The sequence below is a fragment of the Saimiri boliviensis genome, chromosome 13 (assembly GCF_048565385.1).
Source record: "Saimiri boliviensis isolate mSaiBol1 chromosome 13, mSaiBol1.pri, whole genome shotgun sequence".
Lineage (NCBI taxonomy): Eukaryota > Metazoa > Chordata > Mammalia > Primates > Cebidae > Saimiri > Saimiri boliviensis.
In genome coordinates, this window is record NC_133461.1 from 42109247 (window position 1) to 42133382 (window position 24136).

Genomic DNA, 24136 nt, shown 5'->3' on the forward strand with positions numbered 1-24136 from the left:
TAGCTGGAGGCAACTTCCAAAGTGCTCAAAACAGAAGTTGACTTTAATTTTCATTAACTTGGGAAAACAAAGAAGTAGCTTTAGTAAAAAAGGGTTATTGTGTCATCACATTACTCTGATGGGGATGCCTTTTGGTAATTTTCACTGCTTTGTTTCTTTCAGTGTTTCAATGCATCAAGGCTACTGACATCTCATGGCATGGGCATTCAGGTTTCGCTGAATGCAACTGAGTTCAACTATCTCTGTCCAGCTATAATCAACCAAATTGATGCTAGATCTTGTCTGATTCATACAAGTGAAAAGAAGGCTGAAATCCCTCCAAAGACCTATTCATTACAAATAGGTAGAATTGTCTTTTTTATGTAAAAACAATTTTCAGTAGATATATGTATGTTGTGTTTTTCCTTAGACTTGCAACAGCCTATTTGTTTCCCAGTACAATTCCAAATATGTCATTTTAGTTGTTCTTTACCTTGAATATGAAGAAAGCAAGGAAAGGTGTTAGACCTGCCCTTTAAAGAAAACCCAGAAAATAACATTTCAATTATGACTTCTCTGGGTTCATCCTACAAGAAGGCGTCAGGATTATCTGAAATTTGGGATTTTTATATTGTGTCGCACTGTTTGGGAGGAGGTCTCAGGTTCATCTCTGCTGCTTAGGAACCTAATACTGATACATTCTTACTGATAATTAAAATTAGGATAAACTCTTCTATAGTGCAGGGCTGCATTGCTCAAAAGTAATGAGGAAGAAATCACTGCTTTGTTTTCTGAGGACATTATTAGTTCCTGGTTTCTTCCTCTCTTTTTTTCTTTTCTTTTCACTTTTTCTAAAAAAAAAAAAAAAAAAAAACTTTTATAATTTAGCTGTTATTGGAGTCTAAAAGCTCAGTTCCTAAGTGAGCTAGAGTTCCTCCTTGGTAACCATTTTTTTTCCTCTTTTACCCCAACCTGAATAATTTCCCATTAGGGCTATGCTCCTTACCTGGAGAGTTCTTAAGTATCAGTCAGGTTGTTCATTTGAGCTAACAAGAGGTTTCTTGGTTATTGTGCTATTGTCACAATAGGTCCTATTTGTATTCAATTTGTGTGTTTTTAGCTTCTCTGCTTTTACATGTTGCCTTATGCTACTCTCCAAAAGTCTTTCTTGTAAAGTTTATTAATTGTATAAATTTTTCTTTGCTCTGTTTTGTTTGACAGCCTGGGTTGGTGGCTTTATAGCCATTTCCATCATCAGTTTTCTGTCTTTGCTGGGGGTTATCTTAGTGCCTCTCATGAATCGGGTGTTTTTCAAATTTCTCCTGAGTTTCCTTGTGGCATTGGCCGTTGGAACTTTGAGTGGTGATGCTTTTTTACACCTTCTTCCACATGTGAGTATGGTAATTTGTCGTGTTAGTATTTAATTATTCAACATTGAAAAAATAATATGTTTTGGTTTATACTATATTTTTTTGTATAAAATGTTAGAAATTTGGTTTAAAAAGGCTTATTTTAAAATACATTTGATAAGTGAAAGCTGTATTTTTGTGCTAGATCTTGAATACATCTGTGAATTTTACAAAACACAAACTAACTTAACTTTTTGAAACTCACTTAATAAAAAAAGGCAAATTCTGCCCAGCTATTAGTACTGTGATGAACTGCAGCAAGTTGAGTTATCTGCTTTACCTGTTAGTGTAATTGCCACAGAAATAAAATATGTGACCCTTTATGTACCCAAGAAACTTGGAGGTTTTTCCAGAGTTGAATGTATGTATGTATTTAGAATTTTATACTTCATGACACACAAAACAAGCTTGGTAAAGTTAATTTACTTTTCCATCAAATATCTTCGATAGGCGCTCAGTCAAAAAATATGCGTAATTCCCATTAAAGGTTTTCAGATAAGTAGGAAAAGGAAATCGCACCATGCCTAGGGCACTACAAATCTCCTGTTCCATTCGGTAGTAAAAGAAAACTATGTTGCTCTGACAAGCTCTTTGACCACCAGATGGCAGATGTTGGGGAATACCTGCTGATAGAAAGTGGCATGTGTATGGGGCGTACTGTGTGATTTCCCCAGTCTCTTAGTGGGTTCCACACCCTGATTCCCTAATGTGCAGTAGCAGTAGTTATTACTCCATTTAGCTATAGGCTGCTAGGGCAGTGCACCTGGATCTCAGGTACCTGCCAGGGCCCAACATGTACACACTATTCTTCTTACAAGGCTAGTCTGATAACATTGATATGGACTTTTCAGTTGGGACTATAAGCAGTAGAAACCGTGCACATTCAGTCTAGTATTCCTGTTATTTGTGGCCATGATAATTTGTCAAACACTGAAAATGCTCACTATTTATGTATTATGAGGGTCACTGGGAATGTATCAGAAGTGCCATAGTACATGGCATGCATTAATTTCTAGGTAGCTAGCTGTTCATTTGTTATGTTATTTTTAATATTCTAAACTTCACCTCATCTCTGAAGTATGTGAATAATTGCCTAACTCTGAATGATTTCAAATTTGGCCTTACTTAGTCAACTTTCTGACTTGTTATGTGAAACTGACGCATTTATAAATAACAAATTATTTTGCCTTCAGTCTCATGCAAGTCACCACCATAGTCATAGCCATGAAGAACCAGCAATGGAAATGAAAAGAGGACCACTTTTCAGTCATCTTTCTTCTCAAAACATAGAAGAAAGTGCCTACTTTGATTCTACATGGAAGGGGCTAACAGCTCTAGGAGGCCTATATTTCATGTTTCTTGTTGAACATGTCCTCACATTGATCAAACAATTTAAAGATAAGAAAAAAAAGGTAAGAAAAAGTATGCTGACTACTTACTATGCTTCAGACATCTATAGTAGTACCCTAACTAGATTGTTGACTAGTAGGCCTAATTGTATGAGCTTTATTTGAGAGGGAATGCAGTACCCTTGAAGTACTTTTTGGTCCCAGAGATACTTATGAGGAGCATTTTTATATCTTAATAGCTCTGAAGTTTTCCATTTTTGCTATTCTCTTGAAACTCATGACAGAGTAGGAAAGGCCAGGATAAACATCTCTATGAGTGACCAGACAAGGTACCAGCAGGGCCTTAAAGACCAAAAGCATCGTGGATATGTGGCTACACCATCAATATTTATTAGTAGTTATGATTAACTAATGTGATTAATTTCAAATTATTTACCTAGTAGCTAAATGTTCTGTTTTCTTTTAAAGGGTATGTGACTTTTACAGGCTTGCCCTTTGCAAATTGAATCAGAAATGGTATGAAGTCAAACAATAGGCTCTTTCTTTCTGGCAAAAAACAAAAAAACAAAACAAAAAAACAAACAAACACACACACACACTTTTGAGTTGCCTATGGTAATTTGCCACTTTTTATTTAATATGATCAGACAAGACTGTTAGGAGACTCTTAACACTGACGTGGGGGCCAGGTGCTGTGGCTCATGCCTATAATCCCAGCACTTTGGGAGGCCAAGCAGGCAGATCACTTAAGGTCAGGAGCTCGAGACTAGCTTAGCCAACATGGTAAAACCCCATCTGCACTACAAATACGAAAAGTAGCCAGGCAAGGTGGTGCACACCTGTAATCTTAGCTACTCGGGAGGCAAAGGCACAAGAATCGCTTGAGCCCAGGAGGCAGAGGCTGTAGTGAGCCAAAACTGCACAACTATACTCCAACCTGGGCAACAGTAAAACTGTCTCAAAAAATAAATAAATAAGTAAATAAATAAATAAATAAAAATTATGTCTTCACATCTCAACATTTTAATCTAACATAACACATCTGTAAACTCATTCTGGTCATTTGATATTAACCAGGATGTTTTTTGAGTTGGAGTTCTGTATTCTGTATCATCTTTTCTTTTTTTCTTTATCAGCCATGCTGTTCCATCTACGATTTCCAATTTTGGTCTCTCTAAAATTGAACAAGAGGTTACACACTTAAAGCTATTCTGAATGTAGAATCTAGGTTTTGGAAATTAAAAAAAAAAAATTATGCAGTGGTAGCCTTACATAATTTGATACCTTTTTTTAGCATCTTGCATTTGAATCTTCAAAGCATTCAGCTTTTGTGTTCACAGTATTAAGTATCCCCTAGCAGGCACGGTGGCTCACGCCTATAATCCTAGCACTCTGGGAGGCTAAAGCAGAAGGATTGCTTGAGGCCAGGAGTTTGAGAGCAGCCTGGGCACAGCCAGACCCCATCTCTATCCCCCAAAAAAGAAATAATTTCTTATCATCATTTCATAGTTTGAGTAATGTGTAATTAAATTGTGCAATTACAGTAATAGGTATAACTGGCATGAAGAGATTTCAAAACTAACACAGTTGATTCTTGCTGAGCATAGAATCAACTCAGCTTAGAATCATCCACAGCTCACTGTGGGAAACAAATGAATGTGTAAACAGGAGAGTATTTATACTAGGAGTATTTGCTCTTAGGGATTTTACATTCACCAAAATCTCAAATCAAAAATTTTGAACCCTCTCTTTAGTGGACCTAAAATATAGAGAGAAGTAAAATAAGAATAGCCTTTTTTTTTTTTTTTTTTTTTTTTTTTGAGACAGGGTTTCACTATGTTGATCAGGCTGGTCTCGAACTCCTGACCTCATGATCCACCTGCCTCGACCTCCCAAAATGCTGGGATTACAGGCATGAGCCACCGTGCCCGGCCTAGCTTATTTATTCTCAATCAAGGAAGTCATCTGTGTTCCCATTGTCCCAGTTACTTCTCTTGGACTATTTCTTAATGTTATTGAATAGTTTCTAATCTCATTTAATTCTCTCAAAAAGAAAAAAAGCGACTCATTATATAGTGAGTACTTTGAGCTCTTCAGGCATTTTTTACTAAGAGTTTTCCTTAACAGAGCCATCCTGCACCCCTGGGAGATCCCATATATCATAGTATCATGGTTTTAGGTTACCCACCATATATCGACTAATTTATTCCTACTTCTTTTAAGTCTTCTGCAGTTATTCTTACTTTTTTTTTTTTAAGAAAAGGTCAATTATTCAGGGACACTTGGGGATGGGTTTTTTTTTTTGTTTTTTTAACTGTATGTCTGGGTCAAAATGCCGTAATTTATTTAACATTCTCACTTCAACTTAGTTTCCAAATTTTACCTAAAGACAACTTTTCTTTTTTCTTTCTTTTTTTAAGAGACAGGATCTTGCTCTGTTACCTAGGTTAGCATGCAGTGCCATGATCATAGCTCACTGCAGCCTCAAATTCCTGGATTTAAGCAATCCTCTCACCTCAGCCTCCCAAGTAACTGGGACTACAGGCTCGTGCCACCATGCCCAGCTAAGGATAGCTTTTCTTTAACTTAGCATTCTTTAATCTGGGACTCCAAGAGATAGGCCCTCTGTTATCTGATACAGAGTAATTTTTTTTAACTCTAGGTTATAACTCTAGATTATTAGTAAGTTATAAAATCAATCTGTGTGTCATAACCAATATTTTAAAATGCAACAGTAATGGTAGGGTATATATATATAAAACTATGTTTATATTACACATATTACTGTGGGTTGTAGTCAGAGTAGTTTGATGCTCTCTGCTTTAAAATAATATCTACTAGAATGTAAGCTCTTAAAAGCCAGGATCTCTCTGTCTTGTTTACAGCTCTGTCTCCAATGTGTGGAATAGGTCTGGTACATAATAGATGCTAATAAATATTGAATGTTTAAGGAACATGAAACAGCAAGTAAGCAAAATTTCTAGGTGAAGACTTCCTACAGAAGTTTTGCAAATGTTACATGTTCTCTTCCCTTTTTAAAATATGTTGAGTTTATCTTTTTTAAAGGCATCCAGATATTAAAGTTACTTAATCTAATTCTCTCAAAAAGAAAAATACTATTTATTATGTGGTGAGTATGAAGAGTTTCTCAAACTCATAACAGGCCATTTTACTTAGGACTTTTCTTAAGAGATTCATCCTATACCCCTGGGAGATTCTATGTATCATATTTTTAGGTTACCTGCCTTGTGCTAGTTAAGCTTAACCTTCTGCTAGTGAATGTTATTGTTCATGTTGAAAACTAGATAATCATCTCTGATACCCCCTCGTTCCCATAACCAGTCAAGTTTTATTAAATATGTCCATGGTCTCTCCATTCCTCTCCATCTTTCTTGCTGTAATTCTAGTCCAAGCCACGGTTGTCTCCCACCTGAGTGACAGTTATTGCCTCCTAATAGGGGCCTGTCACATTACTTTCTTCCTTTCCCAATCTAGACTTCACAGAGCAGATAATGATGTGTTTAAATGAGAATATGATGAGGTTGCACACCAATACTTAAAATCCTTCCCTCAGTGGCTCTGTTAGTTGTTGGACAAAGCCCACTATTCTCAACAGAGTTCTATTGTCTGGTCTCCTTTAGTTGCCTCAGCCTCATCTCTGGCCACCCTCTCTGACCTAGTAGGCCATGCCACCTTGTACTTCTTTGAGTTCCAGAACAGTGCTGACCCCTTCCAAGTGCTATTCTCCCTGCCTGGAATGCTACCTTCCCCAACAAACTCCCGCCTATCTTTTAGTCTTGGTGTAAGTGTTACATTTTTTCAGGGGCCCTCTAGAAATTATTGAGGTCATGTTACTATACACTCTTAATAGCACTCTGTTCTTTTCTATTGTAAAATGTATCCAAAGTTATAATCAAAGAATTGTATAATCATTATCTGTGTAAAGCCCTTCTCCCTGTGGAAAATAAGCTCCATTAGAACAGAGACTGTGTGTGTCTTGTTTTATGTTGTACTCCTAGCATAGGAAACATTGTGGGCCTTTAATACTTACAGAATGAAAGAATAGGTTAAACTGTAAGTTCTAGAATAATGGCCCAATAAGAAATAAAGCACCAGCATAAATGATTTAAGATACCCTGAATTCATTTATTTTTAAAAATATTTAAGTACTTTCTCTGAGTGAGGCATTATATTCAGGATAACTGTAAAGACTTTTTTGTGTGTTTGCCTTTAAAAGCTCTTTTTTTTTCTATTTTTTTATTGCATTTTGGGTTTAGGGGTACATGTGAAGAACATGCAAGTTTGTTGCATAGGTACACACATGGCAGTGTGATGTGCTACCTTCCTCCCCATGACCTATATCTGGCATTTCTCCCCATGCTATCTCTCCCCAACTTTTCACCCCCTGCTGTCCCTCCCGTATTTCTCCCCCAACAGACCCCAGTATGTGATGCTGCCCTCCCTGCGTCCATGTGTTCTCATTGTTAAACACCCACCTGTGAGTAAGAACACGCAGTGTTTGATTTTCTGTTCTTGTGTCAGTTTGCCGAGAATGATGGTTTCCAGGTTCATCCATGTCCCTACAAAGGACACGAACTCATCGTTTTAGATGACTGCATAGTATTCCACGGTGTATATGTGCCACATTTTCCCTGTCCAGTCTATCATCGATGGGCATTTGGGTTGGTGTCAGGTCTTTGCTATTGTAAACTGTGCTGCAATGAACATTCGTGTGCATGTGTCCTTACAGTAGACAATTTATAATCCTTTGGACATATACCCAGTAATGGGAGTGCTGGGTCAAATGGAATTTCTATTTCTAGGTCCCCGAGGTATCGCCACACTGTCTTCCACAATGGTTAAACTAATTTACACTTCCACCAACCATGTAAAAGTGTTCCTATTTCTCCACATCCTCCCCAGCATCTGTTGTCTCCAGATTTTTTAATGATGACCATTCTAACTGGCGTGAAGTGGTATTGCAATGTAGTTTTGATTTGCCTTTCTCTAATGACCAGTGATGATAAGCATTTTTTCATATGTTTATTTGAGAAACATTTTTCATATGTTTCTCATGTATGTCTTCTTTTGTAAAGCGTCTGTTCATATCCTTCGCCCATTTTTGAATGGGCTTGTTTGTTTTTTTTCTTGTAAATCTGTTTTAATTCTTTGTAAATTCTGGATATCAGCCCTTTGACAGATGGATAGATTGCAAAAATTTCTTCCCATTCTGTTGGTTGCTGATTCACTCTAATGACTGTTTCTTTTGCCATGCAGAAGCTGTGAAGTTTGATTAGTTCCCATTTGTCTATTTTGGCTTTTGTTGCCAGTGCTTTTGGTGTTTTGGTCATGAAGTCCTTGACCTACGCCTACGTCCTGAATGGTTTTGCCTAGGTTTTCTTTTAGATTTGTATGGTTCTTTTAGGTCTTATGTTTAAGTCTTTAATCCATCTGGAGTTAATTTTAGTGTGAGGTGTCAGGAAGGGGTCCAGTTTCTGCTTTCTGCACATGGCTAGCCAGTTTTCCCAACACCATTTATTAAACATGGACTCCTTTCCCCATTGCTTGTTTTTGTGAGGTTTGTCAAAGATCGGATGGTTGTAGATGTGTTGTGTTGCCTCCAAGGCCTCTGTTCTGTTCCACTGGTCTATATCTCTGTTTTGGTACCAGTACTATGTTGTTTTGATTACTGTAGCCCTGTAGTATAGTTTGAAGTCTGGTACTGTGATGCCTCCTGCTTTGTTATTTTTGCTTAGAATTGACTTGGCTATGTGGGCTCTGTTTTGGTTCCATATGAAGTTTAAGGTGTTTTTTTCCAGTTCTGTGAAGAAGGTCATTGGTAGCTTGATGGGGATAGCGTTGAATCTGTAAATTACTTTGGGCAGTATGGCCATTTTCATGATATTGATTCTTCCTAATCATGAACATGGAATGTTTCTCCATCTGTTTGTGTCCTCTCTTACTGCGTTGAGCAGTGGTTTGTAGTTCTCCTTGAAGAGATCCTTTACATTCCTTGTTAGTTGTAGTCCTAAGTATTTTATTCTCTTTGTAGCAATTGTGAATGTCAGTTTTTTCTTGATGTGGCTCTCTTTAAGTCTGTTATTGGTGTATAGCAGGGGTCACCAAACTACGGCCCACGGGCCGCATGTGGCCCCCTGAGGCCATTTATCCTGCCCCTGCTGCACTTTAGGAAGGGGCACCTCTTTCATTGGTGGTCAGTGAGAGAAGAACAGGATGCGGATGCTGGAGTACTGTATGTGGCGGCGCTGCAAAGCACGGCATTGCTCATGTACAGTACTACTTCCGGTGACACGAGACGCCCGTGTCACGGCTTCAGAAGCGCGTCATATGACGCACATCCAATCTGCGGCTGTGGCGCCCCACATCACTGGACGTAGTTTGAAATAACAGCAGAAGTAGGAAGAAAGGCAAAGCACTATAACCATTACTACACAGTACAATGGTCCCCATACTCCCCCAAATGTGCAACAACATAATGGCCCCTATAACCTCCCTTTGCCCAAAAGTCTCCCCCCACATTACTACACACCGTGTTTCCCCTATTATAAGACCCTGTCTTATATTAATTTTACCCCCAAAAGACGGGGGCTGTCTTATTTTTAGGAGGTGTCTTATAAGGGAAACATGCAGCAGTGGGCTTCCCACAGAAAAGGCCCACCGCTGCTACAGATGTCCAGGACGCTGTATACACAGTGTCACAGGCTGATCACTGCCATCCCTGTATACAGCACTGGAGGTGGTGCTGGGCCTGTGACACTGTATACTGCTGTCTAGGATAGTGGAGGCAGCAGCGCTGGCTGTGAAGGGTGTCACACCTTGCATAGTCCGGCCCTCCAATAGTCTGAGGGACAGTGAACTGGCACCTGTGTAAAAAGTTTGGGGACCCCTGGTGTATAGGAATGTTTGTGATTTTTGCACATTGATTTTGTATCCTGAGATTTTGCTCAAGTTGCTTACCAGTTTCAGGAGATTTTGGGCTGAGACGATGGGGTCTTCTAGATACACAATTATGTCTTCTGCAAATAGCGACAATTTGACTTCCTCCTTTCCTAATCGAATACCCTTTATTTCTTTTTCTTGCCTGATTGCTCTGGCTAGAACTTCCAATACTATATAGGAGTGGTGAGAGAGGGCATCCTTGTCGAGTGCCAGATGTCAAAGGGAATGCTTCCAGTTTTTGCCCATTCAGTATGATATTGACTGTTGGTTTGTCATAAGTAGCTTTTATTATTTTGAGATATGTTCTGTCAATACCTAGTTTATTGAAGGTTTTTAGCAGAAAGGGCTGTTGAATTTTGTCAAAGGCCTTCTCTGCATCAATTGAGATAACCATGTGTTTTTTGTCTGTGATTCTGTCTATGTGGTGAATTACGTTTATAGACTTGCGTATGTTGAACCAGCTTTGCATCCCCAGGTTGAAGCCTACTTGATCATGGTGGATAAGCTTTTTGATGTGCTGTTGCAATCGGTTTGCCAGTATTTTACTGAAGATTTTTGCATCTATGTTCATCATGGATATTGGCCTGAAGTTTTCTTTTCTTACTGAGTCTCTGCTGGGTTTTGGTATCAGGATGATGTTGGTCTCATAAAATGATTTGGGCAGGATTCCCTCTTTTTGGATTGTTTGGAATAGTTTCAGAAGGAATGGTACCAGCTCCTCTTTGTATGTTTTGTAGAATTCGGCTGTGAATCTGTCTGGACCTGGGCTTTTTTGGGGTGGTAGGCTCTTAATTGCTGCCTCAACTTCAGACCTTGTAATTGGCCTATTCAGGGTTTCAACTTCTTCCTGGTTTATGCTTTTGAGGATGCAAGTGTCCAGGAATTTATCCATTTCTTCCAGGTTTACTAGTTTATTTGCATAGAGATGTTTGTAATAATCTCTGATGATGGGTTGTATTTCTGTGGAATCTGTGGTGATAGCCCCTTTATCGTTTTTTATTGCATCTATTTGATTATTCTCTCTTTTCCTTGTTTTTAATATGGCTAGTGGTCTGTCTATTTTGTTGATCTTTTCAAAAAACCAGTTCCTGGATTTATTGAGTTTTCAAAGGGCTTTTTGTGTGTCTGTCTCCTTCAGTTCTGCTCTGATCTTAGTTATTTCCTGTCTTCTGCTAGGTTTTGTGTTTTTTTTATCTTGCTCCTCTAGCTCTTTCAATTTTGATGATGTGGTGTTGATTTTCGATCTTTCCTTGGTTCTCATGTGGGCATTTATTGCTATATATTTTCCTCTAGACACTGCTGTAAATGTGTCCCAGAGATTCTGCTATGTTGTGTGTTCGTTATCATTGATTTCGAAGAACATCTTTATTTCTGCCTTCATTTCATCGCTTATCCAGTCAACATTCAAGAGCCAGTTGTTCAGTTTCCATGAAGCTGTGCAGTTCTGAGTTAGTTTCTGAATTCTGAGTTCTAACTTGATTGCATTGTGGTCTCAGAGACTGTTTGTTATGATTTCCGTTCTTTTGCATTTGCTTCCAATTATGTGGTCAATTTTAGAGTAACTGTGATGTGGTACTGAGAAGAATGTATATTCTGTGGATTTGGGGTGGAGAGTTTTGTAAGTGTCTCTTAGGTTTGCTTGTTCCAGGTCTGAGTTCAAATCCTGGATATCCTTGTTAATTTTCTGTCTCGTTGATCTGTCTAATATTGACAATGGGGTGTTAAAGTCTCCCACTATTACTGTGTGGGAGTCTTAAGTCTCTTTGTAAGTCATTAAGAACTTGCTTTATGTATCTGGGTGCTCCTGTTTTGGGTTCATATATATTTAGGATCATTAGCTCTTGTTGCATTGATCCTTTTACCATTATGTAATGTCCTTCTTTGTCTCTTTTGATCTTTGTTGCTTTAAAGTCTATTTTATCTGAGATGAGAATTGCAACTCCTGCTTTTTTTGTGCTCTCCATTTGCTTGGTAAGTCTTCCTCCATCCCTTTATTTTGAGCCTTTGTGTATCCTTGCCTGTGAGATGGGTTTCCTGGATACAGCACACCGATGGGTTTTTGCTTTTTATCCAATTTGCCAGTCTGTCTTTTGATTGGGGCATTTAGCTCACTTACATTTAGGGTTAATATTGTTACGTGTGAATTTGATCCTGCCATTTTGATGCTAGCTGGCCGTTTTGCCTTTTAGTTGATGCAGTTTCTTCATTGTGTTGATGCTCTTTACCATTTGGTATGTTAGAGTGGCTGGTACTGGTTATTCCTTTCTATGTTTAGTGCCTCTTTCAGGAGCTCTTGTAAAGCAGGCTCGTTGATGATGAAATCTCTAAGTACTTGCTTGTTCGTAAAGGATTTTATTTTTCCTTCACTTATGAAGCTTAGTTTGGCTGGATATGAAATTCTGGGTTGAAAGTTCTTTTCTTTAAGGATGCTGAATATTGGCCCCCACTCTCTTTTGGCTTGTAGGTTTTTAGCTGAGAGACCTGCTGTTAATCTGATGGGCTTCCCTATGTGGGTAACCCAACCTTTCTCTCTGGCTGCCCTTAGCATTGTCTCCTTCATTTCAACCCTGGTGAATCTGACGATGGTGTGCCTTGGCGTTGCTCTTCTCGAGGAATATCTTTGCAGTGTTCTCTGTATTTCCTGGACTTGAATATTGGCCTGCCCTGCTATGTTGGGGAAATTTTCCTGGATAATACCCTGAAGAGTATTTTGCAACTTGGATTCATTCTCTCCATCACATTCAGGTACATCTATCAAATGTAGATTAGGTCTTTTCACATAGTCCCATATTTCTTGGAGACTTTGTTCACTCCTTTTTACCCTTTTTTCTCTAATCTTGCCTTCTCATTTTATTTCATTGAGTTGATCTTCAACCTCTGATGTCCTTTCTTCTGCTTGGTCAGTTCGGCTGTTGAAACTTGTGTATGCTTCGTGAAGTTCTTGTGTTGTGTTTTTCAGCTTCGTCAATTCACTTATATTCCTCTCTACGTTGTTTATTCTCATTAGCATTTCATCAAATCTTTTTTCAAGGTTCTTAGTTTCTTTGCATTGGGTTAGAACATGTTCTTTTAGCTCACAGAAGTTTCTTATTGCCCACCTTCTGAAGCCTGATTCTGTCAATTCATCACACTCATTCTCCATCCAGCCTTGTTCCCTTGCTGGTGAGGAGTTGTGATCCCTTGTAGGAGGAGAGACGTTCTGGTTTTGGGTGTTTTCATCCTTTTTGTGCTGGTTTCTTCCCATCTTTGTGGTTTATCTACCTGTTGTTCTTTGTAGTTATTGACTTTCAGATTGGGTTTCTGAATGGATGTCCAGTTTGTTGATGATGAAGTTATTTCTTTCTGTTTCTTAGTTTTTCCTTCTAACTGTCAGGCCCCTCTGCTGTAGGACTGCTGAGGTCCACTCCAGGCCCTGCTTGCCTGGGGATCACCTGCAGCAGCTACAGAACAGTAAGGGTTGCTGCCAGTTTCTTCTGCTATCTTTGTCCCTGAAGGATACCTGCCTGATGTCAGTCTGAGCTCTCCTTTATGAGGTGACTCTTTGGATATACTGGGGTCAGGGAGCTGCTTGAGGAGACAGTCTGTCCTTTATAGGAGCTCATGTGCTGAGCTGTGAGCTCCATTGTTCATTCAGAGCGTTGGGCAGGTACGTTTAAGTCTGCTGCAGCAGAACTCATAAACCCAATTTTTTTTCCCCAGGTGCTGTGTCCTGGGGAGTTAGGGCTTTACTTATGAGTGTCTGTTGTGCTGCTGCCTTTTTTCAGGGCAGCACTGTCCAGCAAGGAGGCAGCCTAATCACTGTCTGCCTGCAGAGGCTTTTCTGAGCTGCTGTGGGCTCCACCCGGCTGCCATGTGAACTTCCCTGCAGTCCTGTTTATATGGGTATAGTTAGAACTGCCTCGGCAATGGCGACCCACCTCTGTAATGATGGACTCTCTCTGTGATGGCGGGCTGCCTTAGCAATGGCAAGCTACCTCCGTAGTGGTAGACTGCCTCAGTAATGGTGGACACCCCTCCCTCACAGACCTGGATCATCCCATGTTCAGCTGTGCTTGCTGTGAAACTCTCAATCCAGAGCATTTCTGATGGCTGTTTTTTTTTTGTGAGGGTGGGACCAGCCGAGCCTGATCACCTGGCTCCATGCCTCAGAGCCCTTTTTGTTTTTTTAGTTGAACGGTCAACTCTTGTCTCCCAGGTGCTCCAATCGCCTGTTGAAAAGGCACTGGGATCTGTGCGATTTCCCATGCAGCAACCCACTGCGCTGGCTGAAACAGCCACACTGAGATTCGTGGCACTTTTTTGCCCAGGAATCTCCTGGCCTGGCTCCCTGTTTCAGTCCCCTTTGTTATCTGTTGAATGGGTGACTCTGTCTCCCAGGAGCTCCAATCACCAGCTAAAAAAGCACCCGGACCTGTATATTTTGTATGGAGAACCACTGCGCTGGGGCACCGGCAAAATAGCCACGCCGGCCAAAACAGCTGCACTGTCAACCCATGGGGCTCCTCTGCCTGGGAATCTCCTGGTCTGTGGGCAATAAAAATCCGTCTGGAAATGTGGCATCCACTCACCCTTCGTGCTTTCACTGGGAGCTGCAATCTTGAGGTGCTCTTAATCGGCCATCTTGGATCCGTGTCCTAAAAGCTCTTAAAACCTAAGAATGTATAGACACTTGATATGCTATTAGAGTGTGAATGAAATCTTAGATATTTAAAGGTACTGCAAATAAGAAATCTGTTATTTATGTGATAACTTTTATTTTAAGTGTTCTGTAGAAGTAGGTGATACACAGGCACCATTGTTCAAACAGTGATCATTACACAACATAAAGGTTGCTTGGACTTAGGGCCAATGTCTTCTGTATGGTATTTGGGATGGTTAAAAAGCCCAGTGAGGAATCCAAGGTTAATAGAGGCTTGTTTTAAAAGAGAAATCATGTTAATGGTGTTTTAGTAAAGAAAAGTATTTTAAGGTTAATAACTAAAAATCTATAGTTATAGGTTATAAAAAGTATGGGAAATTTGAAGTTTCAGTGTGCAGAAGAGGCATGGAGGAAGCCAGACAGGTGGCTAAAGGATCACTAGATGCCTGAAGGAAATGCCACTAGCTAGTTTTAAATTGATAAGCTGAGGTAGAGCATCTTAAGTTTAATGTCTGTATGAATCACCCAGGGATCTAGTTTAAATCCACATTCTGATTCGTTAGATCTGAGGTGTGGCCTGGGAGTATGCTTTTTTTTTTTTTTTTTTTTTTTTGGTAGGGGGAGTTGAAGTCTCACACTGTTGCCCAGGCTGGAGTGCAGTGGCACGATTTTGGCTCACGGCAAACTCCGCCTCCCAAGTTCAAGTGATTCTCTCCTTGCTTCAGCCTTTCAAGTCACTGGGATTACAGGTGCCCTCCAGCACACCTGGCTAATTTTTTTTTGTATTTTTAGTAGAGACAGGGTTTCACTATGTTGACTAGGCTGGTCTCGAACTCCTAACCTCATGATCTGCCCACCTAGGCCTCCCATAGTGCTGGGATTACAGGCATGAGCCACCGTGCCCGGCTGGTGGTATGCATTTCTAATAAGTTCCCAGGAGATACTGTGCTGCTAGTGTGGGACCATACTTAGAGTAGATGACTGTGGGGGCATTCTGTGTCTTCTGCTTACCTGGTTATTGATTGAAAGCTGTACATATAAACAAATTACTGTTTTAAAGTATTGTTTTCTCTATTTTAGAATCAGAAGAAACCTGAAAATGATGATGATATGGAGATTAAGAAGCAGTTGTCCAAATACGAATCTCAACTTTCAACAAATGAAGAGAAAGTAGATACAGATGATCGTAAGTCCTTATGAATAAATTTTAGGGCTGGAGGGAGTTCATTGTTGTACCATTTGCAGGCAGCTTGGACCATCTGGAAGAAATGGGACCATGTCCTTTTGGTTTTGGTTTTTTCAATATCTCATACTTCTTTAAAAATTGCCAGTTAGTAAGTTGTTTTATGTATATTTACATTTAATTTTTCTGTAACTTTTTATTTTGAGCTAAAATTATATTCATTGAAAAGTTTCAAGAACCATACTAAGAATTCCTGTATCCCATTCACTCATATTTCCCAGTTATTTTACCACACATTTATCTCTCACTCTCTTTCTCTAGCTCTGTCTACACACGCCTACCTTTTTCTTTAATTTTTTAGTGCCTAGAGAGCCAGCTAGACAGAGACTTTTTTTCTAAACCATTTGAATGTAAGTTATACACATGATGCTTCTTTACTCCTAAATACTTCATGTATTTTTTAGGAAAATGGACATTCTCTCATATAACCAGTTTAATTATTAAATCAGGAAATTTATACTGATACAGTGCCATTCTCTGTATTCTTTTGTTCCAAATGCCTTAATAGTGCTTTTTACCCCAACACTCCCTCAAATCCTACCAAAATATTATTCCAGAGTACAATTCAGGATCAAATATTGCATGTAGTTGCTTCTAATTAGGGGTTTGTTTAGTATTTTTGCATGATTAGGTTGATCAGTTTTGGCAGGAATACCACAAAATGGTACTTGTCCTTTCCTGTGACATGTTGTGCCACCTGATACGATTCTTTGTCACTTATTGGCGGTGTTAATTGTGATCACTTGCCTAAGGTTATATCTACCATGTTTCTCCTGTTTTTCCTGTAACTTGGCTGTTCGCCTGGCATATCTCGTTGGACAGACTGATTTAAGATTCGTATTTTCAACCCAGCTCCTTGCCATGATCTTCAAGGTCCCGCTGAGCCCACCACTCTCCCGCATTGTTCACTCTGCTCCAGCCTCCCTGGCCCTCTATTCACCCTGAGAGCACACAAGGCTTGTCTCCAGGCCACACATTCACTATTTCTTCTGCTTGGAATACTGTTCTCTGAGACCATCACATAAATTCCTTCTCTTGTTGTTCAGGTCTCAAATCAGATATCTCCTCCTTTAGAGGCCTTCCCTGAGCACCCAACTACAACGGGTCTCCCAGTCACTCTCCGTATTGCCCCTCTCTAATTTCTACTTACCAGTGCCTCCAGTACCTTTTTTATACATGTGTTTCCTTGCTAAGTGGCTGTCTCCCCACAAGATCATGAGCTTCTTGAGGGCAGATACTTTGTCAGGCTCCACTCTATCCCTAGTGCCTAGTGCTGGAGTACCTGGCTCAGCATTGGTATGTATTAGGCAGTTGTTGACTGAGGTGAGAGAGCAACTCTATTGTTGCTACTGCCTGTTTGTATGGTTTCCTGTCCACTGTGTATTCTCCAACATGCTGTTTTTCTCTAAAGACCAAATAAAATGCTTTCGCTCTTCTTCCTGCATCTGTTCCCTCTTCAGTTTTTTAAATGGACTCCAGTGAAATGTGTAATGATGGGGAGGAAATATCTGCCCTAGAAATGGACTGCAATGTCAGGGATGGTTCAAAGAAAATTGATAACTATGTACAGAACACAGAAAAATAAGCTTATTGTGGCAATTTACTTTCTTTGCACAAATAATAAATGCTTCTTGGTAATGAGAAATAATTCAGATTCTCTGTTTTTTCCTTGAATTTTGTCTTCCCAAAAAGAGGAAGTCAGATGACAGGATTATGCATGGTTTTTATTTCTAATTTTCCTTACTACGCTAAGATATTTTTCCAAAATAAATATTTTAAATATCTAACATATCATGTTTTCTAAAACAAGCAAGTTCTTAGGATGAGGAAAAAAAATCATCTTTAAAAAGGTAGGGAGGTAGAAGAAGTTAAGGGAGAATCTGAGAGGTAGTTATTGAAGGTTAACATGTAAAATCCATTCTTAATATTTGAGACCATTCCATTTCTGGAATTCATTAAAACCTGTGGATGTTTTTCCATCACTAATGCTTCAATGTTTAGTTCTGCAGATATGAAGGAGTTACACTATGCTTTAAGATCTTCTGTTTACTTTTCCAGTGCAGTTTGAAATGTCCCCATTTCATTAACAAAGCCTTCTAACTGTCCACATGCCCTTTATGTTTATTCCTAGGAACTGAAGGCTATTTAAGAGCAGACTCACAAGAGCCCTCCCACTTCGATTCTCAGCAGCCTGCAGTCTTAGAAGAAGAGGAGGTCATGATAGCTCATGCTCATCCACAGGAAGTCTACAATGAATATGTACCCCGAGGGTGCAAGAATAAATGCCATTCACATTTTCACGATACACTTGGCCAGTCAGATGATCTCATTCACCACCATCATGACTACCATCACATTCTCCATCACCACCACCACCAAAACCACCATCCTCACAGTCACAGCCAGCGCTACTCTCGGGAGGAGCTGAAAGATGCCGGCATTGCCACTCTGGCCTGGATGGTGATAATGGGTGATGGCCTGCACAATTTCAGTGATGGCCTAGCAATTGGTATACATCTACATATGTGTTCCTTGTTGATTGATTCTGAAATGTCACATTAAACACCTAACAAAGAATAGATTAGTTTAGATGAGGATATTAGTGACTTCCAAGATTATAAAAATGTTATTTTTTCTTTTACTACTTTGACAGTGAAGTACTCAGTTAATGTTAGGTATGATTAAATGCTAGGAATTGTGCCTAGCCCATGACCTAAATTGTAACTGTCAGAAGCTGTTCTTAAATTGCAAGGTCTTAAGATCAGCCTTTAATTTGTATGATGCATATATGAGATTTTTTTTCTCCCTATGCATTGAAGTTCTCTTATCAATAATATAAGTAATATTTATAAAGGTAAAATTATATTTTCCATCATCTTTTATGCTAAAGGAATCTTAATACATCTAAGTCCAGTTATCAATCTCTATCCTAAGAAGAATTATAGAACTTTTGCTAATAAATTGTTATACCACAATTGGGAGATAATAGAATATTTACAAATTTTAATAATCGGTGCTGGAAGGAACCATGTAATTAGGCAGCTGAGGCCTGTAAAGGTGGAGCCACTTGCTCAAGGAGGCTGTGCTGTGTTATAACTAGGCTAAGATGAGCCCAGGCCTTGGCTCCCTGGGAGTTGAGTGCTCTTCCTTTTGTACTGTATTACGTCGAGCTGAAACAAAGGAGGAATGTTCAACTGCACAGTCGGCTGAGCGTGGTAGCTCACGTCTGTAATCCCAGCACTTTGGAAGGCCGAGGCAGGAGGAGATCAAGACCAGCCTAAACAACATAGTAAGACCTCATGTCTACAAATTAAAAAAAAAAAAATTAGCCAGGTGTGCTGGCACACACCTCTAGTTCCAGCTGCTTGGTAGTCTGAGGTAGAAGGAGTGCTTGAGCCTGGGAGTTTGAGGTTCTAGTGAGCTATGATCTCACCATTCTACTCCAACCTGGCCAACAGAATGAAACCCTGTTTCTAAAAAAAGACATGCACAGTCATGCTTTATAATTGACTGGTTGTATAATATGTCAGGTTTTTTAAAGGACAGCTGTTTGTCTTAGAGTTTTCTCACTGAGATAGGGAAAGAATAAATGTAAACAAATCTAATTACATAGTAAATTCCTCTGAGGCAAGTGAAACATTTATACCTTTGACAGGAGAGTTTTTTCCTAAACCTTTCAGGCAGTTTATTTTATATTCTTGAATATGCCTTTTATATGGTAGCAGTTACTTCTCAGATTTGTATAACTGTCCACTCATACTAAGGCATAGAAAACCTTCCCTTCTCTTTTATGCCTGATGTGTTGTTACTTTGGGAAATTTAGACCTCATGGAATATACTCTTAAGATTTCTTACAAAGAAGATAACAAAGTTGGGTTGGGAAACCTGTTCATTCACAGCCAAAATACAGTTTTTTTTTTTTGTTACCTCATTTTGCATACTGAAAAGATTAAAAAACATACGAATTAATGTAGCCAAACTTTTTCTGATTGATTTTTACACAGGTGCTGCTTTTACTGAAGGCTTATCGAGTGGTTTAAGTACCTCTGTTGCTGTGTTCTGTCATGAGTTGCCTCATGAATTAGGTGAGAGAACCACATAAATTGTATTTGCCAAGTGGGTGAAATGTCCTAGTGTTACTGGCTTTTGCTAATGTTAGTTCAGCAAGCTTCTTCATCAATTCCGTGCCTTCTCATAAGTCTGCCAACCAGCATACTGATGACTTCAGGAATCATCTTCATACCTACAAGGTGAATAAGACTACAGGATACAAAGGAATCATCTTCCATTAACAGAAGTTGAAAAAGAGAATCTCATTGGAATTGAAGGAAAGTGGATGAGTTGTGTTTTGAATATTCTTCTTCTTCTTTGTCACTAGGCTTTAAATCCTTCCCTAGTTCTGGATCCCAGTTCATGTCCTTGTTTTTTTTCTTATGGAGATATATTCACACACACACCACTGATGCCATTTTTACTTTTGTTCCTTGTCATATGTTCAGCCATTCCTTAATAATCTTCAACTTCTAATTTATGTTCTACATTCAAGGCCCATGAAGGCGCTCTCTTATTTCCATCTCCATGTGTCTCTTTTTTCCTTTTATAATTGTAGCATTAAACTCTTCAGCTCTTAGTTATGTATTATCTTTATTTGCTGATTATCTCATGTGTATTCTCCATCCATCCCTCCCTTCTTTGTGGCCAAATTCCAAGCTCCTTGAAAACAGTGCAAGATCACAATGGCAAATTTGTAGTATTTATCATATATTGACAAAGTATAAGCCTTAAGAAAAATTTGGATAAGATATCTGGACAATGCAGTGGCTCACACCTGTAATTCCAGCACTTTACAAGGCCAGGGCAGGCGGATCATCTGAAGTCAGAAGTTTGAAACCAGTCTGGTCAACATGGTGAAACCCCATTTCTGCTAAAAATACAAAAATTAGCCAGGTGCGTTGGCATGTGCCTGTACAGCTACTGAGAAGGCTGAGGCACAAGAATGGCTTGAACCCAGGAGGCAGAGGTTGCAATAAGCTAAGATCTTGCCACTGTACTCTAGCCTGGGTGACAGAGCAAGATTGAAAGATGAAGAATAAAAAGGAAAAACAATAGTTCATACACTTGTTAGGGTGATTTACTGAGTAACACTGCTTTAACGCTAGATAATTCTTAATTTCGTTTTTTTTTCCCTCTCTCAAAAACAATGGAAAAATTTCTTAAATCTGAGAAGTATCTTGGTATCTGTCTTAAAAATGATTTCTTAATGACTTTTTCTTCCTTTTTCATTTTCTGTTAAAGGTGACTTTGCTGTTTTACTAAAGGCTGGCATGACCGTGAAGCAGGCTGTCCTTTATAATGCTTTGTCAGCCATGCTGGCATATCTTGGAATGGCAACAGGAATTTTCATTGGTCATTATGCTGAAAATGTTTCTATGTGGATATTTGCACTTACTGCTGGCTTATTCATGTATGTTGCTCTGGTTGATATGGTAAGTTTTTAAGAAGTCATGTTACATTATTGACCAACAATAAAATAGAGAAAATATTCAGTAAAGCCTCATTTTTTCTCTCTTTTGCGGGGAGCAGGAAGTGGAATATTGCTTTGTTGCCCAGGCTGGTCTCAAACTCCTGATCCCAGATGATCCTTCCATCTCAGCCTCCTGAGTAGCTAGGACTATAGGCTCAATAAACATCATTTTTTTGCTGGGCACAGTGGCTTACACCTTTAGCCCAGCATTTTGGAAGGCCAAGGCAGGCAGATCACTTGAGGTCAGGAGTTGACCAGGCTGACCAACATGGTGAAACCCTGTTTCTACTTAAAATTACAAAAAAATTAACCAGGCATAGTGGCATGCACCTGTAGTCCCAGCTACTCGGGAGGCTGAGGCAGGAAAATCACTTGAACCCAGGAGGTGGAGGTTGCAGTGAGCTGAGACTGCACCACTGCACACCAGCCTGGACAACAGAGCAAGACTCTGTCTCAAAAAAAAAAATCTTTTTTTTTTTTTAAAAAAAAAAAGGTTTTCAATGCAATAGTGATAAGTGATTCTATATTCAGAAAGATGTGAAATATAAGAATATAGGTTCTTTAGAGGTTTTTTTTTTTGGATTGTTGATCACATCTTTGTCTTAATATGTATCAGGATTCACAAAAATATCTACATCCTTATGATGTATTGTTGTAGGATACAATCTCAGTAATCAGGCAGTGACTTTTCTATAGATTTGTAGGAAATCCAGGATGAGACACATATTGTTGGTATGCTGTGTACTTCAGAATGCTTAGTTTCCTTATTAATCAACAAAGGAGTCCTATCTTTTTGTCACTAATGTCCTCAAAACGATCCCAGCCAAACTTACTGCTAAAATTATACTTATTTTATTTTTATTTTTTACTTGATAAGCAATCAAAGACAATATATATCTTATATAGTATAAGGTTTTCTATCTCTGAACTAAAGACAAACTGCAGTTCAGATATGAAGGCAGTAACTGACGTAGGAAAATCAGTATTGCTTTTCATTTTCCAGTGGAGCAAACTGAACCTATACAAACTTTTACTTTCCCAGAACATCAAGAGTAATCATTCTTAAACTGCTAGGAAATGCTGTATGGCTTTATTAGCTAGAGTCAGTATGTATATAATCATGTTTTAAGGAATTAACTCACAGTATAGCCAGCTACAAATAAAGCTAATATACTCTTATTTTCCCTTTTTTTAAATTTTTTATTTTTTTTTTATTTTAGGTGCCTGAAATGCTACACAATGATGCTAGTGACCATGGATGTAGCCGTTGGGGATATTTCCTTTTACAGAATGCTGGGATGCTTTTGGGTTTTGGAATTATGTTACTTATTTCCATATTTGAACATAAAATTGTGTTTCGTATAAATTTCTAGTTAGGGTTTAAATGCTAGTATAGCTTAAAAAGTTGGTATAGTTCGAATAGGTCTTAGGGAGATGAGTTTGTATGCTCTAATATGCAGCATTTAAAGTTAGTGGGTTTTGTGATTTTTGTATTGAATATTGCCGTCTGTTACAAAGTCAATTATGGTGGTAACATAAAGGTACGTTTTAATATTTAAGTTATTCTATCTTGGAGATATAATCTATATGTGCAATTCACCAGTATTACCAGTTTATTGTATAAATAAGAGATTTGGCATGACATGTTCTGTATATTTCAGGAAAAATGTCTTTAGTGCTTTTTCAAGAACTAACACAGTAATTCCTATGCTGGATTTTAGGTCTCTGAAGAACTGCTGGTGTTTAGGAGTAAGAATGTGCATGAAACCTAAAATACCAAGAAAGCATATACTGAATTTAAGCGAAGAAATAAGGGGGAAAAGAGAAGAATCTGAGAATTAAGGAGGCATAGATTCTTATGAAAATCACAAAATTTGTTGTAAATTAGAGGGGAGAAATTTAGAATTAAGTATAAAAAGGCAGAATTAGCATAGAGTACATTCATTAAACATTTTTGTCAGGATTAATGTTCCTGTAAAGACATAGTGAGCACTTTTCATATACTAATTTAGTTGTACATTTAACTTTGTTTGTATAATACAGAAATCTAAATATATTTAATGAATTAAAGCAATATATCACTTGACCAAGGAATTGGAATTTCAAAATGTTTGTGTGGATATATACCAGATGAGTACCATGAGTAGTTTTATGTATCACCAGACTTCGTTATTGCCAAGTTATATATCATCAAAAGCTGTATGATTCCGGTTACCTGGTTTACAGAAGTATCAGACTAGTAAAACTTTGATATACATGAGGACATAAAACCATGCTGAGTATCATTTGACTTCGATTCAGAAAGTTCTTTAGTATCTCTCAGTACTTCAGTGTTGTCATTGTGAGCAATTGCCTTTTATACTCAGTACTGTAACCATACTAGGCCTTTCTGTGGCATTCTCTAGATATTTCTTTTTTACACAATAAATTCCTCATGTCACTTGGTGTCAGATGTCTGGTTTTCTTTTCTTTTTAAAACATTTTTTACCATCTGAATCATTTTTAACTGTAGAGTTCAGTAGTTTTAAGTATATTCACGTTGTGCAACGAACCTCCACAACTTTTTCATCCTGCCACACTGAAACTCTACCCACTCAACAACTCCCCATTTTCCCTAAGTCCCTCGTAACTACCATTTTACTTTGCAGAAGTAAAATGCCATGTGTGTACCTATGCAACAATCTTGCATGTTCTTCACATGGACCTCAAAACCTAAAATGCAATAAAAAAAAAGAGAAGTCGTTCCATTTCACCTAAGCTCCCAAATTTATAGCCATAGACTTGTTCATAGTATTCACCTATTTTCTTACCAGCAGTAACTTCTGTAAAGATATCATTCATACTATTGTTAATGTGTCTTTTCTCTTTTTTCTCTCATCAGTCTGACTATAGGTTTATCAATCTCAGTGATATTTTCATAGAAGACTTTGGTTTCATTTTCTCATATATCTGTTTTCAATTGCACCACTTTTTGCAATTATCTTCATTATTTCCTTTATTCTATTTGTTTTGGTTTTACTTTGGTTTTAATTT

General features: G+C 38.6%; 1 protein-coding gene across 3 annotated transcripts in view; it reads left to right on the forward strand.

Annotated features, from left to right (window-relative positions):
* Nucleotides 1–23543, forward strand: part of SLC39A6 (solute carrier family 39 member 6) — a 28043-nt gene extending 4500 nt beyond the window's left edge. For all 3 annotated transcript variants that reach the window (XM_074383573.1, XM_003924724.4, XM_074383574.1), the window contains exons 3-10: nucleotides 163–343; nucleotides 1201–1370; nucleotides 2582–2800; nucleotides 15417–15522; nucleotides 17711–18088; nucleotides 19584–19664; nucleotides 20875–21065; nucleotides 22324–23543. In XM_074383573.1, coding sequence (XP_074239674.1) covers nucleotides 163–343; nucleotides 1201–1370; nucleotides 2582–2800; nucleotides 15417–15522; nucleotides 17711–18088; nucleotides 19584–19664; nucleotides 20875–21065; nucleotides 22324–22476 — 1479 coding nt within the window. In that variant the 3' untranslated portion in view covers nucleotides 22477–23543. The remainder of the gene's footprint in view (nucleotides 1–162; nucleotides 344–1200; nucleotides 1371–2581; nucleotides 2801–15416; nucleotides 15523–17710; nucleotides 18089–19583; nucleotides 19665–20874; nucleotides 21066–22323) is intronic.
* The last annotated feature ends 593 nt before the right edge of the window (nucleotides 23544–24136 follow it).